At 38.1% G+C, this 24,647-nt stretch overlaps 1 protein-coding gene across 12 annotated transcripts in view; it reads right to left on the minus strand.

Moving 5' to 3' along the window:
• Nucleotides 1–24,647, minus strand: part of focad (focadhesin) — a 223,520-nt gene that overhangs the window by 87,858 nt on the left and 111,015 nt on the right. For all 12 annotated transcript variants that reach the window (XM_059970009.1, XM_059970007.1, XM_059970005.1 and 9 more), the window contains 7 exons: nt 24,470–24,574; nt 24,142–24,243; nt 22,337–22,467; nt 21,581–21,707; nt 17,674–17,808; nt 16,692–16,742; nt 16,070–16,153 (listed from right to left, as the gene is read on the minus strand). In XM_059970009.1, coding sequence (XP_059825992.1) covers nt 16,070–16,153; nt 16,692–16,742; nt 17,674–17,808; nt 21,581–21,707; nt 22,337–22,467; nt 24,142–24,243; nt 24,470–24,574 — 735 coding nt within the window. The remainder of the gene's footprint in view (nt 1–16,069; nt 16,154–16,691; nt 16,743–17,673; nt 17,809–21,580; nt 21,708–22,336; nt 22,468–24,141; nt 24,244–24,469; nt 24,575–24,647) is intronic.

Here is a 24,647-nt window from a genome sequence, read left to right on the forward strand (position 1 = left end):
AAGTATATTTATTAAGTGTAATGTCTTCCCAGTTTTTAGATGTAATGTTGAATTTCTACAGGTTGATTTTGATATTATCTTTAAAGTATTTGCTTTGACAACCAGGGGCTCGCTGACCTTTCTTCAACTGGATCTGTCTGGAGAGACGCCAGTTGGGCATCTGGATGTCAGGATGTCTGGATGTCAAGTTGGCATTGCTTTATCGTGGTGGAAATGCTGTTCATGTTCACCTCCTTTGGTATGCTGGTGGTAGTACATCTCCCCTTCCAACTGACTGTAGTCTGTAGGGCAGGGAATCAAAAATCCAGTTGCAAAGGGAGGTATTGAATCCCAAGACTTGATGTTTGGTGATGAGTTTGCTTAGAATAATAGCATTGAAGATTCAGTTGTAGTAAATAAACAGTAGCCTAATCTAGGTGTCTTTACCATCCAGATGCTCCAGGAATGAATACAATGCCAGAAAGAAGGCATCTCCTGTAGACCTGTTTTGGCAGCTGGTGAATACAATGGGTCAACTTTGTTTGGGAGGCTGGAGTAAATGTGTGCAATGGTCAGCCTCTTGAAGCATTTCATGATAGTGGATATGAGAGCCACTAGGTGGTAGTCATCAAAGCAGATTACCTTGTTATCCTTACGTATCGGATTGACAGTGGTCTTATTATCACAGGTGGGAACCTCAGATTGAAGTATGTGAAGATTAAAAGAGTTTCTATCTCTACCACCTGATCTACACAGGATCTAAGAACAGAGCCAGGGTGGCCATCCGAGCCAGATGCTTTCCAAGAGTTCACTCTCTGGAAGACTAATCTTGCAATAACAACAATCTTATGTCCACAAAAATCTACTATTTAACTGGTCTGAACATAAACCAATAACCAGCTGTGAAGAAGTGCATACAATGTCAGTTGCTCCCCCTATTCCCATCTACCTCAGAAGTCACTTATATTTGTTACGGGTTAGCAAACTTCAGAATCAGAATCAGATTTAATATCACTGACATATGTCATCAAATTTGTTAACCTTATGGCAGCAGTACAATGAAATACATGATAAATAAATGTAGAGAAAAAATTGAGTTACATTAAGTATATATATGTCTATTAAATAGTTAAATTACAATAAGTAGTGCAAAATGACAGAAATAAAAAAAAGCCGTGAAGAAATTATTTAGTGACTTTTCAAGCTGGCCTGGTTAAAATCCCCCAAAATCTACTTGGGCAAGTATAGATGAGTATGCTGTTGCTGCAGATGTGTAACCCTGAAGTTTGGACTAACAATCCAGTGACCATAATTCAAATCCCACCATATAAGAATGAACTTCATACTGTCCAAACACAAGGAAATCTGCAGATGCTGGAAATTCAAACAACACCACACACAAAATGCTGGTGGAACACAGCAGGCCAGGCAGCATCTATAGGGAGAAGCGCTGTCGACATGTCAAGAGGTTACTAACCACAGCACTTGTACGTATCACTTTAGCTCACTCGCAGTGGCTGGCATGTATCCACATATTTTTGCTTCTACCTTCACTGCCAAGTTGGTAATTAACAGCACATCATAAGGACCTTCCCATTGAGCTGCCAGTGGATCCTTATGTGGTTTCTTAATCAGGACCCACTCACCAGGAATCAGGGTGTGTCCTCCTCCTATTGAATGTTACGAAGCAGCAGAAACCCGTTGAGAAGCAGACTGGACAGCTTGGTTTAATTTCACACAATAGTCAACTAAACCACCTGCCATAATGTGTACATCAGCCTGTCTGAGTTTGAGGGCTCCCGGCAGTGACACATGACACCCTGCAGCTCCTCAAATGGACTTTATTTAAGTTTTCTTGTTTGGGGTTTCTCTGATGCTACACAAGACCACAGGAAGAGCCAAAGGCCATGGTAAACCTTTCTCACAATCAGTCACTGATAATGGTTCCATTTATTTGTTCGACTGAAGACACTGGATGATGTGAACAATGAAAACACCAATCAAACGTTCATTTGTTGACATAATTGCTGGCAAACATTTCCAGTAAGATGTATTGTGTTCATAGGGCAGAGTCAATGTGGCATGGCATCCCTATCTAGGAATATAGACCTTAATCAGAAGTTTTACTGTGTGTGTAGCTGTAGCTTCATTATTACCAGTGCGTCTGAGTATCCTTGACATTTTAATTATGAAATGTAGACCACATGTAAATGTAAGTATGGACCAGTTGGGCCAGGAGCACTTAATGTGGTAGCTTTCCTGCTGCTCCAAGATTTGTTTTCTGGGAAGTCATACATCTTTCAAAAGCTTGTCAAGCTTATGCCCTAACTTTGGATTCCATAAGTTCTTGTAGTAGTTGATCATTCTTGATTGGAGTTCCCACAGTCATAAGAAATCCTCTTAGTCACAATCACTGGGAGAATCTGTTCATCATCTTTTGCGCTTCAATCTGTCCTAAGGAGTGTATCTGCTGTGCCAGATAAGGAAGCAAAGTAGTTGTAGCTACTAATCTATGATTAGAGCCGTATCTCTACACTCCATCACTGTTTGAAATCCCACTATTCGCCATTCAGATCCACTTTGTATGGCTAATGAATTGAGCTTGCATCTCTCGAATATCTTGTACATTCATCTGTGATACAGAGTTCAACTTTGTTTCCAAAATTCCAGTAGCCGAGTTCACTGCAGATATTCTCGGAACTTATTTTATTTATTTTGCTCCTTCCCATGCTGCCCGCTTTGCAATTCTATCCACGAATGCATTTCCACAACTTTCCATTTAAGTACAGCAACTTCTGTCAGCAGTTATATGACATCCATAAGTTCTTGTACTAGCTGGCCATTCTTGATTGGGGTTCCTACAGCCATAAGAAATCTTCTGTCTCTACAAGTCTCCAAAATCATAAACAACTTCAAAAGCATATCAAGAATCAATGTAGATATCAGCTGATCTTCCTTCTGTCAACTTACAGACTTCAATCAGAGCTTTAGGTTCTGTCTATTGCAGAAATACCAGGAGCCATGCTTCATGATGCCGGCACTCCAGTTCCAGAAACAATGGCCCATCCAACCAAACAAATTCCTCCCTTAATCATTGACAAGCCATCATTGTACAGCATCAGATCTGGGTTCTATGAAGGCACTTCTTTGTAATAGTTTGCATCTTCATGTCATGTTATTGTTTATTTTTATTTATTATTCAGTCATAGTCATCATAGTCTTCTATGTCTGATGGTAACAATATAACTGGATTCACTGGACTCACTTGCTGAATGATGATATTAGGTGCATGACATGCAGTAGACCACTTGGACCATCGAGTAGCTATTACCTGAGAGGCCCTATTCATAGTCAATAAATTGTGTACTGAGTGTGGATGTGAACATTTTGAACTTGATCAAGCAGATAGGTTCCCTGCATTGCAAACACAGACCCCATACCAATGCTACATTACCCAACTTAGCAGAGTAATAAACAACAGGACGCTGTATGTCCATATCTTCTTAGATTGTCATCAGAATCAGAAACAGAATCAGGTTTATCATCACCAACAGATGATGTGAAATTTGTTAACTTAGCAGCAGCAATTCAATGCAATACATAATATTGAAGAAAAAAACCTAAAATAATAATAATAAATAAATCAATTACAGTATGTGTATATTGAATAGATTAAAAATTGTGCAAAAAACAGAAATAATATACACTAAAAAAGTGAGGGAGTGTCCAAGGTTTCAATATCCATTTAGGAATCAGATGGCTGAGGGGAAGAAGCTTTTCCTGAATGGCTGAGTGTGCCCTCAGGCTTCTGTACCTCCTTCCTGATGGTAACAGTGAGAAAAGGGCATGTCCTGGGTGCTGGGGGTCCTTAATAATGGACACTGCCTTTCTGAGACACCATTCCTAGAAGATGTCCTGGGTACTTTGTAGGTTAGACCCAAGATGAAGCCGATTAGATTTACAAACCTCTGCAGCTTATTTCAGTCCTGTGCAGTAGCGCAACCCCCACCCCCCCATATCAGACAGTGATGCAGCCTGTCAGAATGCTTTCCACAGTACATCTACATAAGCTATTGAGTGTATTTGTTGACATACCAAATCTCTTCAAACTCCTAATGAGGTATAGCCATCTTGCCTTCTTTATAACTGTATCGATATGTTGGGACCAGGTGAGGTCCTCAGAGATCTAAATACCCAGAAAATTGAAACTGCTCATTCTCTCCACTTCTGATCCCTTGATGAGGATTGTTATGTGCTCCTTCGTCTTAGCCTTCCTGAAGTCCACAACCAGCTCTTTTGTCTTACTGTCGTTATGTGCCAGGTTGATGCTGCAACACTGTTGCACTAGTTGGCATATCTCGCTCCTATACCTCACCTCCTGAGATTCTACAATCAATGGTTGTATCATCAGCAAATTTATAGATGGTACTTGAGCTATGCACCCGTGTTGATAGTCAGCAAGGAGATGCTATCGCCAATCTGCACAGATTGTGGTCTTCCGGTTAAGGAAGTCGAAGATCCAATTGCAGAGGGTAGCACAGACGCCCAGGTTCTGCAACTCCTCAATCAGGAATGTGAGAATGATGGTATTAAATGCTGAGCTATGACATCCTGACATAGGTGTTTGTGTCGTCTAGGTGGTCTAAAGCCGTGTGAAGAACCATTGAGATTGCATCTGCCATTCACCTGTTGTGGTGATAGGCAAATTGCAATGGGTCCAGGTCCTTGCTGACGCAGGAGTTCATTCTAGTCATGACCAACCTCTCAAAGCATTTCATCACTGTAGTTGTGAGTGCTACCAGGCGACTGTCATATTTCTTGTTGACATTGTTTACCTGTATCGGGGATTACTAATGCAGGTGCAGTACACAATGCCGCTTTTAAAGTTAGAAAAGCTTTCAGTTGTTCTTCATTTAAGAGTCACAGAGTCATCGGAGTGGTTTGCTGCCCTTCAACAGATTGCTAACTTCAGCACATAAAGTTGCACAAATTCAGAAAAGATTGGAGCTTGTGAACTATTGTAAAAGGCTTTGCTGACTTAATGGCTTTTGCACGATCCTCAGTGATTTTTCAATTTACCTTTGGAAATTGTCTGCCCCAGGTAAATTACTACTTGTTGCAATTGTGCCTTCTCTAGATCTACTTTGTGACCCTTGCAAGTGTAGCACACTGTAATGGCCTCTCTGTAATGTTTCACTGCTAAGGCTAATGAAATGGCTTCTCTGTAATGTTCAGTGCTGAGTAACAGCTTCTCTGTAGCAGCAATGTTTGGGTTATGGCTGGAGATAACAGGCCTGTGGTATGCATGTTAGCCAATCGGGATTTTGTTGCTCTGACTTGTGAATCTGGAAGTAGATTTTTCGCGGGCTTTTGCTGGGGAGAGATGAGGAGAGAAGATGTGAAAGGAGAGATTTGGTAGACCACTGGATAGTGTGGCCTCGGAGCAAGGGTCCAAAAGGAGGATCAGAGGAGGTTGTTGGTGAATGATCGACTTATCAGTGAGCTCCAACTTTGCGCAACAGACTGTTTAATAAGATTGGGCCCTTTTTTCCCTTTTTATTTTGTTTCTGTACTAATCAAAGTAAGAATTATAAAGCTTAATTGTTTAATCGCATATTGTATACTGTTTGTTATTTCGGGGTACTGATTTGTAACAGGGGACACATCGCACAGCATCCATCCAAGTAAGATTTCTTAAGTTTGGCCGGGCTGGGGGCCGTCACCCCTATATTAAGCCACTAGCCGAAGCGAGAGTTGCACAAGATAGATAATCGAGCAAATTAAGCACATCATGTTCATGCTGGTCTGCAGCTTCGGATGCAATCAGGACATCACCGACATATTGTATGACAGTTGAATCAATGACTGTTAAGTCCCTCAGATGTTGTCTCAACATCATTTATTAGACAGTGGGATTTATGTGATGCCTTTGTGCTGCCTCATCCATTAGTATTATTGACCATCAACTGAAAGCCAACAACAGCTGACATTCAGGTGCTAGTGATATTGAACAGAATCCACTGGCCAGCTGAATAACTGTAAACCACTTGTGTGATGGTTTCAAAGCTTTAAAAATAGTTTATGGGTCTGTCACTAAATGGGGTAGCTTGTCAATACATTAGTTAGTAAAGGTTTCATCTTCAGTCCTATGCGTCTTCACTGTCTTGGTCTATTTGGAGCAAGCTGTGACATAGCTTATTGTTTCATCACTGACATCCTTACTTGAGTCACCAGGGGCCACTGTAAGGTCAATGCCATGTCCATCCTGTAAGTCTTCCGAGTTCAGATGGTGTCGCTTTCTCAGAGAACTGTCCAATTGAGGCTGTAATTCCTCAGAATTTGGATGCAACGTTCAGCAGAGCGGAGTTCAGAAGTAGGGTCACTGGCAGTGTTTCTGGAGGTTTCACTAAAATCATCACTGGAAGTGTCAGTAACAGGACTGAGCAGTTGAAGTTCCAGCTCAGTTTTTCCATACAGTTTCAGTTTGCATCTGAGCTCCGTACAATGCACTTGGATTGATTTACAATTATAATATTGTTTTTTCACTCATTCGGTTAATGCAGGGATTTGATTAGACTTCTTACTCTCAATCATGCTGTTTTTGTAGTTTATTGCAAATTTCACAGTTCTTTCACAAACAATTAATATAAGTCTTTACTCACCTCATTAACCTTTTCACTTGCTTGCACATTCGATCAAACTGACCATTTGTTCTAATCTCCAGTAGCCCTTCCAGATTTTTCCTATCCTTCAGGCATTTTCTGGATTTTAATCAACATAGTTGGTATATTTTGTCTGGAATTCCTCCATTAATTTTATCAAACTGAGATGCTTTATTCAGGTAAGAGCTCTTAGTAAGTTTCATGACTTTGGTCATTGCTTAGTTTGTATGTACATTTTATTACTTTGTCTATGAAGATGCAACCATTGGGTCAACCTCCGACCAACAGATTGCTCCACAGCCAATGGGCTGTCCTGCCACTGAAATATTAATGTTTTTAGTAGGTACCAAATGGATTGATGTGCAACCGAAGTGGATTGTCCTACAATTGAAATGGATTGTTCTGCAAATGATATTTTTACAGATGTTTTTATTAATAGCAACATAGTAGTTTTCTCACTCCTAATTTCGATCCAATAATATACTGAAGCTAAAACTAAGTTTTCTCTCAGATGAAATGGGACAGATGAAGTTCTTATCCCTTGTTGCAGATTAAAAAGTTCTTCCACTCTGTCTGCAATGTTCCAATTCCTTAAAACTTCACAATCATGTTCACTGACCATGCTAATTGTTGATTCCTGATGTTTTTGATCCAAGATTCTCTCTGAAACCAGGAAAGAGGCACAGAACTTGTGCTTCACAATCTTTTTAAGTGTTAACACAACATAGAAAATCTAAATGGGCAGTAACAGGAGTTGAGGCCAGCAGCAGAAGAGAGAGTGACAAAGAAAAAATGATGGCACTGACCTCATGGTCAGCTCTTTTATACTACATACTGTAGATGAGAAAAATTCCATTCAAATGTGCAGATTAACAGTCAGCCAGTCAGAAAGTTCTTAATCAAATAATGTAGCGCCGAGAAGCTTCTAGAATCCTACAAATGATTCTGGGGGACATACTGAACAACCACAGATACATACTGTGTCCACTGGGAAACATGCTAAGCAGTTATTTGCATATAAAAACTACTTAAAATGCAAATAGACAATTATTTGTTAAACAGCAAAGAAAATAGCAAATAAGCAGTCAGATCCAACACATCATAAAAAACCATCTGACTTAGTGGTGGATGTTCTTGCAATATCCCAAATCCTTGTCTTAGTGGCATGGCAAACCATTCAGCTGGCAAGGATAATCAGAATAAGCAAAAAATCCTGATCTTGTTAGGGAAACTCAGATGCTTAAAATGAATTTAAACTGCAATCTAACAGCCATAATCTAGATGAGGGATGAGGGTTAATCTTATATTCCCCCCACTAAAGTGATATATCTCACTCCTATTCCTGTTCTGTTTGCTAGGAATTTGAAGGTGCATTAGACTAAGTGTATGCTAACTTTACCAACTCTTTATGCATTCTCAAATTGTCATTAGCCTTAGGAAACATCTTCCTTGAAACAATCTTTTCCACATGAACCTTATGTCATCCTAGCCTGAAAATCACTGTTGACATTACTAGTATTTCACGACATTCTCTCATCCTTTAATTGGATTTATCCATATAAATTAGATTTGATTAAAAATCAACAGTGATAATGTTTTATTTATGGATTAACTATCTAATTGATAGTATTTGCTGTAATTCTTTTTTAAGCTTATAAAATCTAAGTAAGTGACCTTGTGTAATAAGGCCTGAAGACAAAAGACTTGGTCACTTTTATAATTGCGATATAATTGCAATAATCTAAAAAAAAAGAGACACATTAATTTGCTTTCAGTAAATGAAATGCCTATGCCCTCATTAAGGGCCAAGAGTATAAAAATGATCTTACAGTTCTGTAACAAATTATTCACACTAATCATGTAGCAACTAGTAAGCACCAAAAATTTAACATGTTCTCGGCAAATGGATTAGTCTTCCTCTACTAAATATCTAACAGCACACTAAAAATCTTTTAAGAAATCTTTGGCTATGAAATGGGGCTATCCTTCCTTAAACATAATTTTTACATGATTCAACTATTAACCGAAGCGATACGGATCACCCAGCAATGTGAACAAAAATTCTTATCAGTACAGAATTCCTACCAATATTACTCAAACCCCAGAAGTCATTCTGTTACTTCAGCAGGAGTGGCACAAGAAAAAGGGGAGTGAAATGAAAGTATATGACAATGACTAAGGAGGAGAGCAAGGGAAAGGGTGAATAGGGGAGGGGTAACAACCAAAATCTATCTGGGATGTTGCCGGGGAAAGGTAAGGGGGGTTAGAAAAGAAAAAAATCTATCAACGTTAACAGAGAGTGACAGTGGTGATGGTGTGTTAGCAGTAAGTACAGACTGAACTGGAAGAGCAGAAAAGATGTGTCATCATTAAGAGGTGAGTTAAAGATCATGACCTGAAAATGGATGGAAAGAGGAAAGTATACAAATTTGACAGCAGTGGTAGAAGAATAGGATCACACTGATTAGGTGTAGAGGCCAATAAAAATGTGTTCCATCTGCAACATGCAGGGAAAATAAATGGATCAATGAAGCCCAATGCCTGTGCTAATTATCCATAAGTGGCTTCTTCAATGGAAAAACATATCCCAATAGATTACATGACACAAATTTGGCCAGAATATACAACACTAACAATGCATTGCATAGGCAAACGAGCTTAATCTGATTTTAACTAGACCTTAATTCCTACATTACTCACCCTAATGCAAAAATTCCCTTTCTCCACTTATCACCTTCACCACTGCCTAGAAAAATTAGGCCTAAATACAATGCAATTCGTCAACCCGTGACCAATTTGTGTGTGCCAGAGCTACTGCAGAGAGGTCACCTTGCTACATCGTTCATAGTTCAAAGAGGGAAGGGGCACCAGAGGAAAGAAATATACTTCAAGAGATCAGGGTCAAAACAAGTGGCAAAATCTCAAAGCAAATCATAGCATTACAATCTTTTTCTTGCATCATATATAGCTTCTGAGTGAGAAAAGGCTTGCTTATCAATGTATTGAAAATCTCTCATTCTCCGTATTGATGATTCAGCAGAAATAGCATTGAAACAAAGCATTTATCATAATGAATCCTTGTTTTATAGATTAATCTGAACACAGAATGGTACAGTACAGGCCCTTTGGCCCACAGTGTTGTGCCAAGCTTTAAATCTACTCTAAGATCAATCTAACCCTTCCCTCCCACATAGCCCTCTGTTTTTCTTTCATCCTTAAGCCCATCTTATATGCACTCTCTTATGTGTACCTAATGTATCTGACTCTATTACCACACTCCATGTACTCATCATTCTCAGTGTAAAAAGAATACCTCTGAAATCCTTCCTATGCTTTTCTCTAATCACCTTAAAATTACGCCCTTCTGTATGAGCAATTTCTGCCCCGCAAGAAAGTCTCTGGCTATCCACTCCATCTATGCCACTTATCAGCTCATACACATGTATCAAGTCACCTCTCATCCTTCTTCACTCCAAATAAAAAAAAAACTGTAGCTTGCTGAACCTATCCTCATAAGACGTGCTTCCTGACTTTCTGAATGAGCTTACAGTGGGAAACCTTGTCAAACACCTTACCAAAATCCATATACACTACATCCACTGCAGCAGCTTCATCAATATGTTCTGTTACTTTCTCAAAGAATTCAACAGGCTCATGAGGCATGACCTGCCCCTGACAAATCAGACTCTGCTTTTTCAAATGGCTTATAAATCCTTTCTCTGAGAATCCACTCCCATGGTTTGCCAACCACTGACATTACACTCACTGGTCTTTACTTTCAAGAACAAAGGAATAGCATTTGCCACCCTCCAATCTTCTGGCATTACAGTGAGGACACAAAAATCATCAATCTCTTTTCTTACTTCTCGTAGTAATCTGGGGTATAACCTGTCTGGCCTTAGAAACTACTAATGTTCTTTTTTTCCCCAAAACATTCCAAAACATCATCTTTCTTAATGTCAGCATGTTCCACTGGATCAGCTTGTTTTATGGTGTCCTCACATTCTTCAAGGTTCCTCTCACTGGTAAATACTGAAGCAAACTATTCATTAAAGACCTCCCCTATTTCCTCTGACTCCAAGCACATTTTCTCCTTCATCCCTGATTAGTCTTACTTTCTGTCTCATCATCCATCTGTTCTTCAGATGTGTAGAACTCCTTAGAGTTTTCCTTAATCCTACTCAATGTTTTCTCATGCTTGCTTCTAACTCTCCTAAGTTCCTTCCCAAGATCCTTCCCTCTGCCTGCCTGGGCTAAACTCTCCCCAACCCCTTTAGCAAACCTGCCCATATTGACCCCTTCAAATTCAGGTGTAACCTATCCCTATCATGCCTTCCCCAAAATATATCCCAATGATCTCCAAATCTGAAACCCTTGTCCCCTGCACCAATTCTCTAGCCACACATTCATCTGCCATATCATCCTATTCTTCCCTTCACTACCATGTGGGAGAGGGAGCAATTCAAAGATAACTATTCAGCTTCCTACCCAGCTCCCTACATTTGCTCCTCAGTACCTCATCCCATTTCCTATCCAAGTCTGAGTACCACTATGTACCACAACTTCTGGCTACTTACATTCTTCCTTCAGAATACTGTGGGCCTGATCTGAAATATCCCATACCCTGGCACCTATGGGACCACGTACTATCTGGGAGTCTCTGTCATGGCCAGAGAATCTCTCAACTACTGAATGTCCTGTCACACAGCTCTCCTCTTCCCTTCCCTTTTGAGCCCACACAGCCAGTTAACAGAGGTTCTAACAGACATCTTCAACATCTCGCTAGAACAGTGCACTGTCCTCACAGAATTCAAAGCAGCTACAATCATCCCAGTGCCCAAGAGGGTGATGATAACCTGCCTTAACGACTACCATCCAGTGGCAGTAGCCTCATCAGTAGTGAGTGCTCTGAGTGGCTGGTTAAGAATCACATTAGTTCCCATGACTGCACTGCTAAATCCAGCTCAAACAAATGGTTTGTTGGTACTGAAAGTGGTCTCAATGCAGAAATTTGGCCCGACAACTAATCATTCAAAATTTGTCCCTTCCCCAGTCGATAAAAAACTATCCAGCAAATACCAGACATGAAGATTGTATTCATTTTAAAGAATGCAAACAATTTAACCTATACAAGTTGTTAAATTGTTGAAACAATTTATCCATCAATCTTATACCTTCCTCCTCCTTCACACCAAAGGACATTACAAATGAAAGCATAATTAAGACAAGGGAAACTTATACATCAGCTAAAACATAAGCCATAGGTATTATTGTTTTTACTCCCTACCTGGATTAATCCTCACACCTTCACTATGTTCAGTGAGAGGCTGATCCAGGAGCTCCTATGCAGTTGTTTGAGAGGTGCATCACTGGGCAATCATGGGGTTGTTGGTTTAACCCAGGGGTAGGCAACCTTAAGCACAAATGATTTTCTAGGATGTGTTATTCAATAATTTGAGGCAAAGCATAACTAGATGTATTTAAATGGGTAATTCCCATATTTCAAGTTTCTTATGGCATTTAACAGGCCCACCATCCACTCATTAATAAGCGATCCGGCCCACAGAGGCAAAAAGGTTGCCAACCCCAGGTTTAAACCTTGATTTCCATTGAGTCCCTTCCGCGTCAGATGTCAGCAGCAATAAAACATATTTGAACATCAGCTTAGTTATTTACTGACTGATAATGCCATCAAAGCAAATCAACTCCAAGATTCTCAAAAAATGTGTGTGCAAGGGAAAATGTATCTTAGGATACTACATGCATAATTTTAGCTTTAACAGAATAGTTACAGGTAAAACAGCAGTATATCTGCAAAATCCTAGAACAATTTATAATTGGAAAGGACTTTGTAAAGGAGTGAGATTAGTTCTAATACTGTATAGTCACAATTTTTAACAAATAAAGGCTCCAAGTCAAGAGACTCTGCACTGAAATGAAGGACAACCATGTCACATCTTTGCAATAATTGATATTTAAATCAGAGGTTCAAATGGCAGCAACTTTAATGCAAAAATTGTTCATTTTTGTTCACAATTGTTCATTTTAGGAATCGGTAAGTGTAAACCAAATTCCAAGATGAATCATAATTTTTATCAAAATGTAAATGAAATACATGATAATGAAATAGCTTTAAAAATTAACCAAATGAAGTAAGTTTTAAACGTGAATCTCCAAGTATAAGAGATGTCCTCATTGAGACATACATGATCCTAATAGGGTACAACATAATAGAAGCCGAGACGTTTTCACTAGTGGGAGAATCTTGTGTGAGGGACATCATTACAAGATATTGGGTTGCTCCTTTAAAATAGAGGGGCACAGAAATTTCTTTTTCAGAGGGTGGTGAATCTATGGATTCCTCTAGACCAAAGGGTATATGACTGGTTCATTAGAATATTTAAGATGAAGGTAGATATATTTTAAAATGATGAGGGAATTGAGAATTTTGGGGAACTGGCACTGTAAGTGAGCTGAGTAAGTGCAGATCAGCCACAATTACACAGACTGAAAGGGCAGGCTTGTGAGGCCAGGTTGTTTAATCCTGCTCCTATTTTCTGATCTGACACTCCTTTAGAATATGTAGAAAAGCAAATGGCGTATAACTAAGTGAATGAGTAAAAAGTTTTGATTTCTTATTTCCAACATATGAGCATAAAATGCAAGAATAAGAAAAGTGTAATAAAAAGAAAATATACTGTTTTCAGTTATTGAAGCACAGCAAACAGAAAATGCAATATGCAGGTATACTATTTAATTCATGAAGCATTATTGTAATTCTTTTTAAATATTATCTTGGGAATGGTGTCAGATGTGCCTTTTTTAAGACAATGGACAGGAGTAGATCCTTTTAGGAGGAACAATACAATTTAGCACTTGATCTGTTTCTGAAAATTGCATGTATTAAATTGGATTATATTTATCAAACCAAAATGTATGAGCCATTGTTGTTCCTACAACTGCATTTGTGATTTTGTTCCACCAAACGAGTACTAAAGGTTTTAATCATGATTTGAATGCAATGGAACGACTTGAATGCAATGGAACAGAAGTACGTAAACTAAATTTCTATGAATTAAGTTATGGCCACACCAACTTGTAAATCTTCATTTAAGGAAGCCACAGAATATATGTGCACTGAGAAGGAACAGCAACATTTCCAGACTTGATCAACTGAGTCTAAAAACAAGGTAAGCCAAAGCAGCACATGCAACTATAGAGTATGTTAAATGCTACACAATGAAATACATCTCAACACAGAACAGAAAATCTCTTTAAATCAAACACCTCCCCTTGCTCAGGTTAGTCGCAACAACAGATTATCATTTCCAAACAGCTTACCAGTTATTTTCAGGATACCTCAAGGGACAATTTCAGCTAATTGTTTTGGCATGCTATGCACAGTAGGATAAATCCCACTATAAGTATACTGATCATAACCATCAGGTTACTTTGTAAGATCACTGCATGTAGCTAGAGATCACCACACTAGAACGTTTTGTAAGAGGAAAGCAAAAATTTTCTTTTATCAATATGAATGAAATGCATTTGTACCAATTTTATCAAGAAAGGAACTAACACGAGCAGCACCTAAAAAAATTCAAATTAAGAGATTCAAATGAGTGATACTCTATTACGTTAGAATACTCACAATTGTCACTATTGTATTAAAGCAGTACGACAATGTGTGATGTGCCAGGTGACAGATTTCCCACAACTAAATTAGAGTCTTTAACAGTATACTACACAAAAAAATGTCCTTCAGTCATGCAGAACTCTTCTAGGTCAGGGGTTCCCAACTGTGATCCATAGACCCCACGGTTACAGGTAGTGGCCCATGGCATAAAAAAGGTTGGGAAGCTGTGTTCTAGGTGCAAAAACTCCTTCCACCATTACTTTCTGCTTCATCACTAAGCCAATTGTGAATCCAACTTGCCTTTTCACCTTTGATCCCACTGGTTTTCACTTTTCTGATTGGTCTTTTGGGCTTTTATGTAAAAATCAAATACAGTACATCAAATTTAGTACCCTCAACAATTCTCTTTGACAGATTGTCAAAAAAAATCTGTACTTCATTAATTACAATCTCCGAATAAAAAATACACCTTTAAAATTATATGTGCTATCCCTTAAGATTTTTTAGTGATAAGCCCATCACTGCTGAAATTATTTGCCAAATATGATTCAACAATTTAAATCTTTTGCTTTCAATATAAACAGAAAATGTCAGCCTAACTTTTCATAAAATGGGTTTTCTGTTGTTGGCATCATCCTGGTGAGTATATATAATAAGCCCTTTAACATGCTTTCAATTATGGAATTACCAGAATTGTTCCTATTTCTCTGTATGACCTAACCAATTTTAGACATATTCACAGTTACTAATTTAAGCATGCAATTATAATTGTTAATTATAAATATAAATTATAAATTATACTAACCTCTTAACCACATTCACAGGAATTACAAAAAATGTTGGCACTCCTATAATCCATGCTTGAGAGTCAGCATATAGTCTCTTCCCTATTTTTCCCTCACACTAAGGTCCCTCGTGAAAAGCAAAATTAAAGTGCACCAGCTGCAAGCTCAGTTCACTAACATATTCATGTTTTATCGGTTCTCAGTTTACCAAATACATGCAACTTCTACATCATAAGCAAGCTTTGAGGTAATGCTTCCCTTCTCACAGTACAAAACCACCACAAATACTAGGCTGAGGAGACCGCTAGTAAACCAACAAACAATTTCTGCATAACCCTGAAGGCCATTCATTGACCTGAATTAGTTGCTCTGTGTCCCTCTCCATGACTGATGTCAGATCTGCTATAGCTTACTGTTTACCATTTGTCACTTTCGTCAGTTTCTTATTCTTCCAAGTACTTACCCAGGCTGCAGCACCTCATCTCATGCCAATAACTCAGTTACTATAACCATGCACATCCCAAAAATGTATATACTGTACCTTCCATCACTTACAATTTTTTAGGGCTTTCCGATTTGTTTTGTTAATGTTCAGTTACAATTTGTCGCTAACAGATGTAATATTGGCCCATTCTTCCTTTAACCACTGAAGGCCAATTTTATCTCAAATTATGGATTCAATGATTTGATCATCAAATGTAAGAAATGCCCCACAATGCTACAGTTATTATTTTTAAAAATTTATTCACAGAAACTACCTTAATATAGCAGCATAACATCAATTTAAGCTTCATTAGGCCAATTTTATATTATGGGCGCTGGCCATGAAGTGCAGTCATAATTCCTGCAGAAAAAACTGACAAAAGTATCAGCTCTGATGATTTCACAACCAAAGATAATACATGTGTGCAATAAATTATTATTTCTTCTATCTAAACAATACATGATATATATGAAAAGGGAGACACAAAAATCCAATGAAAGTAAAAGCTTGGTGGAACCATTACCTCTTCCGGCAAGTGAAGAATTGTGTACTCCTCAGGACTGAAAACTGAAAGAGCTTTGTATGCAGAGCTGGCTATGATTGAGTCCTGCAAAGAAACAAAGTAATTCCTTCTTATGGACCATTTATAAAACAACAATTCTCTATGAAAGCACAATTACAACATAAAAATTAAGTCAAGACTTCCTTCTTGCTGATGAAGCTAGTTTAAAATATATTTATAAAACTTGCACAAAATACATTAGGACACCAGAAGGTACAACAGAGTGGTGGTTGTTGCTGGACAGGTAATTTGGAGGCCTAGACAACTAACTAAGGAATATATCTTCAGATCTCCTCTGCAACAAAATTATCATGTTATTTGGCATCAGGTGGATCTGTGGTTTATTCATAAACAGTTATACCCATGGAATCCTGTAATAAAGAAAGTGATGGCAGATAATGTGCATTAACACTGGGTGAGTACTATGAACAACAGATTGAAAATTTAGGTTAAGAGCATCTCAATGAGTCAAAAAGCATTAAAAACTCAGTACATTCTGACTAAATTTTACCACTGTTATAGCTAAAGCAAGAAAGTGCATTGCATGTGTTTACATGGATAAAGGTTACTTGAACATTAGTACCTTATTCTGGGTGTGACTCCACAACATGCTGACAACTTGCTCTCTAAATTTCTGCAGAGAAAATAAGAAAAAAAACTCAAAACTCATAAATTAATATAATCTAGAAATATAATCCCCAGGCAGTCCAAATACATCAGACATTGGTTAAGTTTTCAACAAACCAACAAAAGGCATTTCAAATCAAATTCACAATAACAAGAACCTTTTAGATACAGGCAGGCAGCAGCACTTTGGCAAATCCTCAAAGCTGAGTAACAATACACAAGGAATTAATCACTGTATTATTGGATAAAGCAAAACTCTGCTGCCATTCTGGAGAAACAATGATAACTGGCATCATGTTTAAAATTAAGTCTCTGGGGAAAGATGTCCTCATATCGATACTGCCCAGGAGAGGATTCCACAAGCAGAAGTGCTGTATGAAACTCAAGTCATCTGGGTACCTTGTAACACCCTGCATGATAATGGACCTGGGCAAAGATGATCTTTACCTCATTCCCCAAAATATGTATAATGTGCAAATCAATTAAGTCTTCAGCAGTGACTTTCATTTTCCATCCTGCATGAAACATCTATCCTGCTTTCCATTTCAGATTCTTCTCGAAATATTTTATCTAAAATTAGAAATCAATGCTTCATTTTAATCTTTATTTAGTTTCACAGAGATTGGTGTGGAACAATTTTAGCAGTGTGGTCCAATCAACTCTCTTACCAAAATTGAGTATGGGTGTGCTGTCTCTTTCTGATGTGATCATTTTCAAAGTTTGGAGTGCAGTATGTCCAGATGCAAATCATCTGGCAAACCACAATGTCTCCATGATAGCACCCACACATGATAACATGCATTGGCTTGGAAGATCAAAATTCATGAAATAAAGAACTTCTCATTCTTTGGTCCTTTTTAAGCATTCTCTCGCCATGGGTTTATCTTTGAGTTATATTTGTATTTTCCCCTATCAAGCCATTGGCTGATGCTACTTACCTCATATTCTGTGGATTTAACATTTAATGAAGGAACCAGAGCAAACATTTCATTTAGGGCTTTGACAACCAGAGGACGTGTGTCACAGCTGAGCTTCGAAGACAGAGCATACCACGTGGAACGAATGTCAACCACCTAAAGAACAGAAAGGATTCCCAATAGGATATTTGCTCTCCAGAAATTCATTATTTAACTTCTATGGTTCTCTTCTAATTGCTTCAAATTTCCTGGATCCACCTTCAATTCCTTTTTTTCTCTAGCAACCAGATTTTCCCTTAAAAATTTCCTAAGAAAGATGAACTTGAAAGAACACAGTAATGCTAAGTGCACCAGTAATCAATGAGATGAGCATGACACTGGGGAAAATTAACAGATTAAAGGAATGATGAGAAAAAACATAAGACAACAAATAAAAAAGTTTAGTGGTGAGTCTTGGGAGGTTTAACTGTGTGTGGGATACTCAAAGAAATATAGGCATGGGAAAAGTTTCAAAGTCAAAGGAGTGGTGTTTCATTTTGAATTAATACTCCATCTGACAGTACTGGGAAAAGTTAGCATACGAATTTGAAATTCATTCACTCTATTTGTGTGCTGAAAGGGGATTCAGAGAACCACACACAAAATCAAAACAAGACTAAATACTTAATTTATGCCACAATTTTGAATTCACTGAATACCAGGAGTCCCATTATTCTCTAGGCATCAAACTGGTATACACACCATGAATGCCAATAAATAACCATGTCCAGATGTTAGTCAGTAGCTTCAAATTAGGAACCTTCCATCAGGAGAAAGAATGGGGAATACGTTTACTCTCAGCAAATCCTGCTATATTATACAATCAACAGAGTTGCTAAGAGCAGCCAGTACTCTGAGTGACTTTTAAGGCTTGACTGCTTGGATCAGCCTCAACAGAAATTAACTCGAATAAGATTTTGTGTGACGGTAATTTTTTATACTTTCCTACATAATAAGAAGGTATTACGCACAAGAACAGGCCCTTGCCAACCACAATGTAACTTTAAGATAATCCTATTGCCTGCACGTAGTCTACATCCCACTTTCCCATGTCTATTCACATGCCTATCAAAATGCCTCAAGTCCCATTTCAACATGAATCAGCTTTCCCTTTATGGATTCCCTTTATGTCTATACTTCTTAATGCCTCAGTGCAACAACCAGCATAATCAAAGATCCCATCCCACCAGATATTCTCTCTTCTCCCCTCTCCTGTTGCACAGATGATACAAAAACCTGAAAGCATGTTCCACCAGGCTCAAGGACATCATCTATCCCACTGCTATCAGAATCTTACATAACAACATGACTGTTGGACATACAATCAACTTTGCCCCTATAATACCTCTCATAATTTTATACATTTCTATCTGGTTGCTCCTCAGCTCTGGTGCTACAGAGAATGCGATCCAAGTATGTTCCTCCTCTGCTTATAGCTAATCCATGCAATGTCCTTATGAACCCGTTATGCACCCTCTCCAAAGCCACCACATTATTCCTCTATGCAGGAGGCCAGAACTACATGCAATACTCCAAATGCAGCCATTCCAATGAATTAATCAAATGCAACATGACTTGACACACAGCAAACTTGCCCTGACGATAAAAGCAGCAAGTGTGCCATATGTCTTCTTTACCACCCTATCCACTTGTAATGCTACTTTCAGGAAGCCATGGGCTTGCATTCCAGGATTCCTCAGTCCATCAGTGCTTCTAAGGATCCTGCCATTTTCTCAATACCTTCTTTTTACATCTGACTCCCAAGGTACATTTCAAACTAGTTAGGAATAAAATCCATCTGCCATTTTACTGTCTTAAAACTTGAGGGTTGTGATCACTGTTCCCAAAACGCTTTCCCACTGATCACCAGGCCAGCCCCATTTCCCAATACAAGGTCTACATGCCTCTTTCCCTAGTTGGAAAAGTTACATATGGTTTTAAGAAACTCTCCTGAAACCTCTAACCTACAAACACCACACAAATAGCACAAGGTCAGGATTCAATCTGGGTTGCTGGTGGTGGGCAGCAGCAGCACTAAGCATTGCACCAATGGTTCAAATTTCATGGAACATTTGGGTCCAGTGTAAACTATAGTTTTTTACATTTTAAGTTTGAGCATGTCATTTCTATAAACTTAAACAAATGCTTACTACATTTAATTGTGCTCTATTAATGCAATTTCTTATGAACTTCAGAAAGTGTTCAGATTTTGTATGTCAACAAATACACTCAAAACCTCTATTGTTGGACTGTGGAGAGCATTCTGAGAGGCTGCATTACTGTCTGGTATGGGAGGGGAGATACTACATGGGTCACAAGAAGCTGCAGAGGGTCGTAAATTTAGTCGGCTCCATCTTGGGTACTAAAGTACCCAAGACATCTTCAAGGAGTGGTGTCTCAGAAAGGCAGCGTCCATTGTTAAGGACCCCAGCACCCAGGGCATGCCCCTTTGTCATTGTTACTATCAGGAAGGAGATACAGAAGCCTAAAGGTACACACTCAGCAATTCAGGAACAGTTTCTTCCCCTCTACCATCCGATTCTGAAATGGACATTGAACCCTGAATACTATCTCGCCTTTTTAATATGTATTATTTCTGTTTTTGCGCAATTTTACATCTATTCAATATACATACTGTAATTGGCTTACTTATTTATTTTTCTTTAATATTTTGTATTGCATTGAACTGCTGCTAAGTTTGTTAAGTTAACAAATTTCACGATGCAGGTCAGTGACCTTGATTCTGATTCTGAAAGTGGCATCACACAGTCTGTGCAGTCGTTTTTGTAGATTGGGTTTTTCCAAGCTGCAGGAATACGCCATCATTATTGGAAGGCTAAACTGATGCTGAATAAACTTAAAGCCTATCATTAGTTCTAGTAACATTCCCCAACAACTACCAACATATAATTTTGTGCATATTGCATATTTTCTTGCATTACAGGAAAGTGGGTTAAATCTTTTTTTCAATTTGTAGTTGAATCATTTTGATTATTAACTGCCACCCACATTTCCAATGAAAAACAGAAAAGCTATTATGAGTTGCTTTTAAAAAACAGTAGTAGCATGATTCATAATAGTTTGTGGGCTGAAGGAAAGGAAGGATATTTCAAAAAGTCATATTTTACAAGCAAAGATAAATGCAGAAAATCTGAAAACCAAGACAGCATTTAGTTCTTGCACACAATTCATCTTGATTCAAGAGAAATAGCACATGAACTTAAGCAACCTGTGCTGATTGCTGCAGTAACAGAAAATAAAGTGCAAAATTACAAAAGGAAGATAATGAGTCAATACAGACACTTTAAGATGAGGAAAGGATATCATGCCCCTTCACAGAGGATTTAAGTAAATCCCAGTTTTTTTATTTTTTTCCAGCAACCCTTACAAATAAAAAATTTTAAGTGGAAGTATGCTATAGAAAATATTCTTATTTTCATTCTCAAATTTTGGCACTATTCACTCTGTGTAAACATCACATTGATCAACTTGTCACCAGCTAACCCTTGCTCCAGCACTTTCCTCCATCTTCTTATGCTCGTCTTCTTATCTGTCTTTCAGTCCAGATTAAGGGTCTCAACCCAAAACATCAACTGCCCATTCTCTTCCATAAAGGCTGCCTGACCCACTGAGTTCCTCCTGTATCTAGTGTGTTGATCCAGATTCCAGTATGTAGTCTCTGCTGTCTCATAATCAACTAGTCTGATGTAGTAAAAAACAACCCCAAGTATAAAAGTTAAAGCTCGCTTTCGTAAGGCATTGCTTCAAAGTGAAAGCAAAATTTCATACTAAAGTACATTTACTTTCCAAACCTTTTCAGTATAAAACACAAGTTGCTGAAAGTTGTAACAACTATTTCCCTTTTTTGAACCAATCTAATCAAGCTCACCTCAGTTTGGCACAATGCGTGCAGCCCTTGGAGTGCAAGCACTGCAGGTGTAACCTGGTCTGATTTTGTACATTCATTTAGCACCTTCAAGATCGCTGCCAACATATCAGCTCCATGCTGGTAAGACCTAACAAAAATGGGCAAAAACATGAAAAGAAACTGTCAAAGAATGTTAAAATATCAAAGATAATGGACTAAGCTTTCCCATCTAAATCTTGTGTAGTTTGAGAGGCAGGAACACCTGATCCCAGGGCAATACAATCTAAAATGGTATAGCCCCACAATGTCTCAGTCCTTTAGGACTTATGAATTGCAATGTGACTTTATTTGGGACTGAATACTGACATTAAACTTCAGAAACTTTCTGTATGCAAAGTAGTAATTTATCCTATTGTGTTCATGCTGGAAATGGTTGAAAAGCATCGGAAACTATTTTACTTCAACCGTGGTTAAAGAAATGAATTGTTTGAGTACCAAATTAATAAGCCTCAAGTAATGTTAGAAGTTGAAATTAAATTTTCTCCTGCAAATTGCTAAGTATATTGAGCAAAATCACAGTTTAAACTAATGTCGAAATGATAAATGCGTTCAAAGAACAACTGAGTTATATACAGAAGAAGAATCACACCCATAAGCTAAGATCTGGCATTCATTCATTCATTCACACTCTGCCAAATTCTTTTGCAGGTTTATGTAGATCAGTTTGCATGCAATGTGTAGAATGTAACATGAATTTTGCTGAAGTGCCATTCTCACCTCTTTCTGCAAATCTCCCTGATTGATGCAGCTTTGGCTATTAATTGCTCCCAGTGGTCTTCTTTTCCGCATGAGACGGATGGGAAATCGACTAATGCCATATATTTTTGTAGCTCTGGATACACACGATCCTAGCAAAAGAATGAAACAAATATGTATTTCTAATTAAGAATAAGATGCCAATTACTATGCATAATCAAAAATGGCATAATAGTTTTAAAATAAACATTTATAAAACTGCACTTAATTACAAAGAAAAAAGATTATAATTCAGACAGAAGAAACAGAAAAATTGTACATTGTGAATGGTTGGAGAAAATATCTAAATTAACAATATGCCTTTAGATTCTTGGAGACCAATCATGCATTTATTTTTCCATAGTAATGCAACAATGTTACAGCTCACAAGAACTCATTCTGCAAGAATGGCTGGACACTCACTTTGCTACCACATTAGGAGGTTCAGCAAGAATTATATACTTTGCCAAAGAAATTAACCAGAATGGGATGTGGTAAGCAGGAGTATAAATTCATTAAGATAATGTGCCCAAGCTTAAAATATAAAAACATACTATTTGCACAAGACACATTTGAAGTAACTCATGTTCAAAGTATATTTTTACAGTACACATATTAGCATATGCTAACTTAAGATTAATTGTACTGCAAGCACTAACAGGAAAAATACAGTAGAATTTTACAAAAACTGTACATAAACACCAACATGAAGACAAACTCTGCAAATAAAAATAATATTGAGAACATGAGTTGTAAAGTGTTCTCGAAAGTGAGCTAATAGGTTGTAGAATCAGCTCAGAGTAGTGGTGAATGAAGTTATCCACGATGGTTCAGGAGCCTGATGTGTGTAGAGTAATAACTGTTCCAGAAGCTGAAGGTGAGAGACCCAAGGTACCTGTACTTCCTGTCCAAAGGTAGGAGCAAGAAGAGGCATGGCCTGGTTGGTGGAGTCTTTAACGATGAATGTTGCTTTTTCTGTGGCAGCGCTCTATGTAAATACATCCAATGGTGGGGAGAGCTTCGCCAGTGCTGAACCACTATAGTCTCCACGTTCTTTTCTGTTCCTGGCCATTGGCATTGCCATACCAGGCCATGATACAACTACTGTCCAATATGCAAGTTATTGGTGACATGCCAAGTCTACCCAAACTTTAAGAAAATAGAGGTATTGTCATGCCTTCTTTATGATGACACTCATGTGCTGGTCCTACGACAGATCTACCGATATGTTAACGCCAAGATATTTAAAACTACTGATGCTCTCCGCCTCCATTCCCCTAATGAGGACTGACTCATGAACCTTTGGCTTCTTTTTCCTGTCGCTAACATTCAGGTCTATGGATCTGCTTAAATTTAGTGAGAGGTCGTTGTTTTGGCACCATTCAATCTCCCTTTTATAGGCTGATTCATCACCGCCTGTAATTCAGCCAAAAGTGGTACTGTCAGCAAACTTACATATGGCATCGGAACTGTATTTAGTATAAAATGAGTAGAGCAGGGGTCCAAGCACAGAGCCCTGTGATTAACTGTAACCTAACTACAGATCCAAATAATCCAGCATAAAACATTCAACAATTTGACCAGTCACATTATATGGTGAAATATGTTAACTTTATAATTATTAAACAACAAACATCATTATGCATTTATATTCTCCATTTTCTGAAAGCAAAACTTACTAAAATTCACCTTGTTATTCTATACACAATGTATTCTATTGAAACTCCACATACATAGTTCTAGTCTGGTGAGTTGCACATAATCAAAACCAGCAAAATCCATCTCACCTGATTTTCCCACAGACTTGTCATAAGGCGTAGTGATATGGCTTTAAGTTTTGGTGTTTTCCACATCACTTGTAGGGCATGAATTATCTGAGAAACACAAACCTAACACCAGAAGGCAAAAGAATTAGAAATCAGTTTAGCAATAACTTCTTATGATTACTTTAAAGTCAGAACTAATGTTTGAACATGCTAAACATGAAAAAGTTTTTCCTCATTTCATCTTCAACTATACTTGAATCCTTCTCAAAACTAGACCATATTTTCTAATCTTCAAGGAGCCAAGTGATCTCTCAATATAATGTTTAGTATAATGTTTCTTATTACAAACCTTGTGAGTGCCCAGAGTAGGAAGAGTATAAAGGATAGCACGGCACAAAGCTGGTTCCAATGGCCTTCCCAATTTGAACATCAAAACAGAAATAAGGTGTGGTACCTACAATTAGAAGCAATTGAGAAACTACATTACTTGACCACACAAGGAAATATTGACATATCATTACATAAAT

Source organism: Hypanus sabinus, chromosome 5 (assembly GCF_030144855.1).
Source record: "Hypanus sabinus isolate sHypSab1 chromosome 5, sHypSab1.hap1, whole genome shotgun sequence".
Lineage (NCBI taxonomy): Eukaryota > Metazoa > Chordata > Chondrichthyes > Myliobatiformes > Dasyatidae > Hypanus > Hypanus sabinus.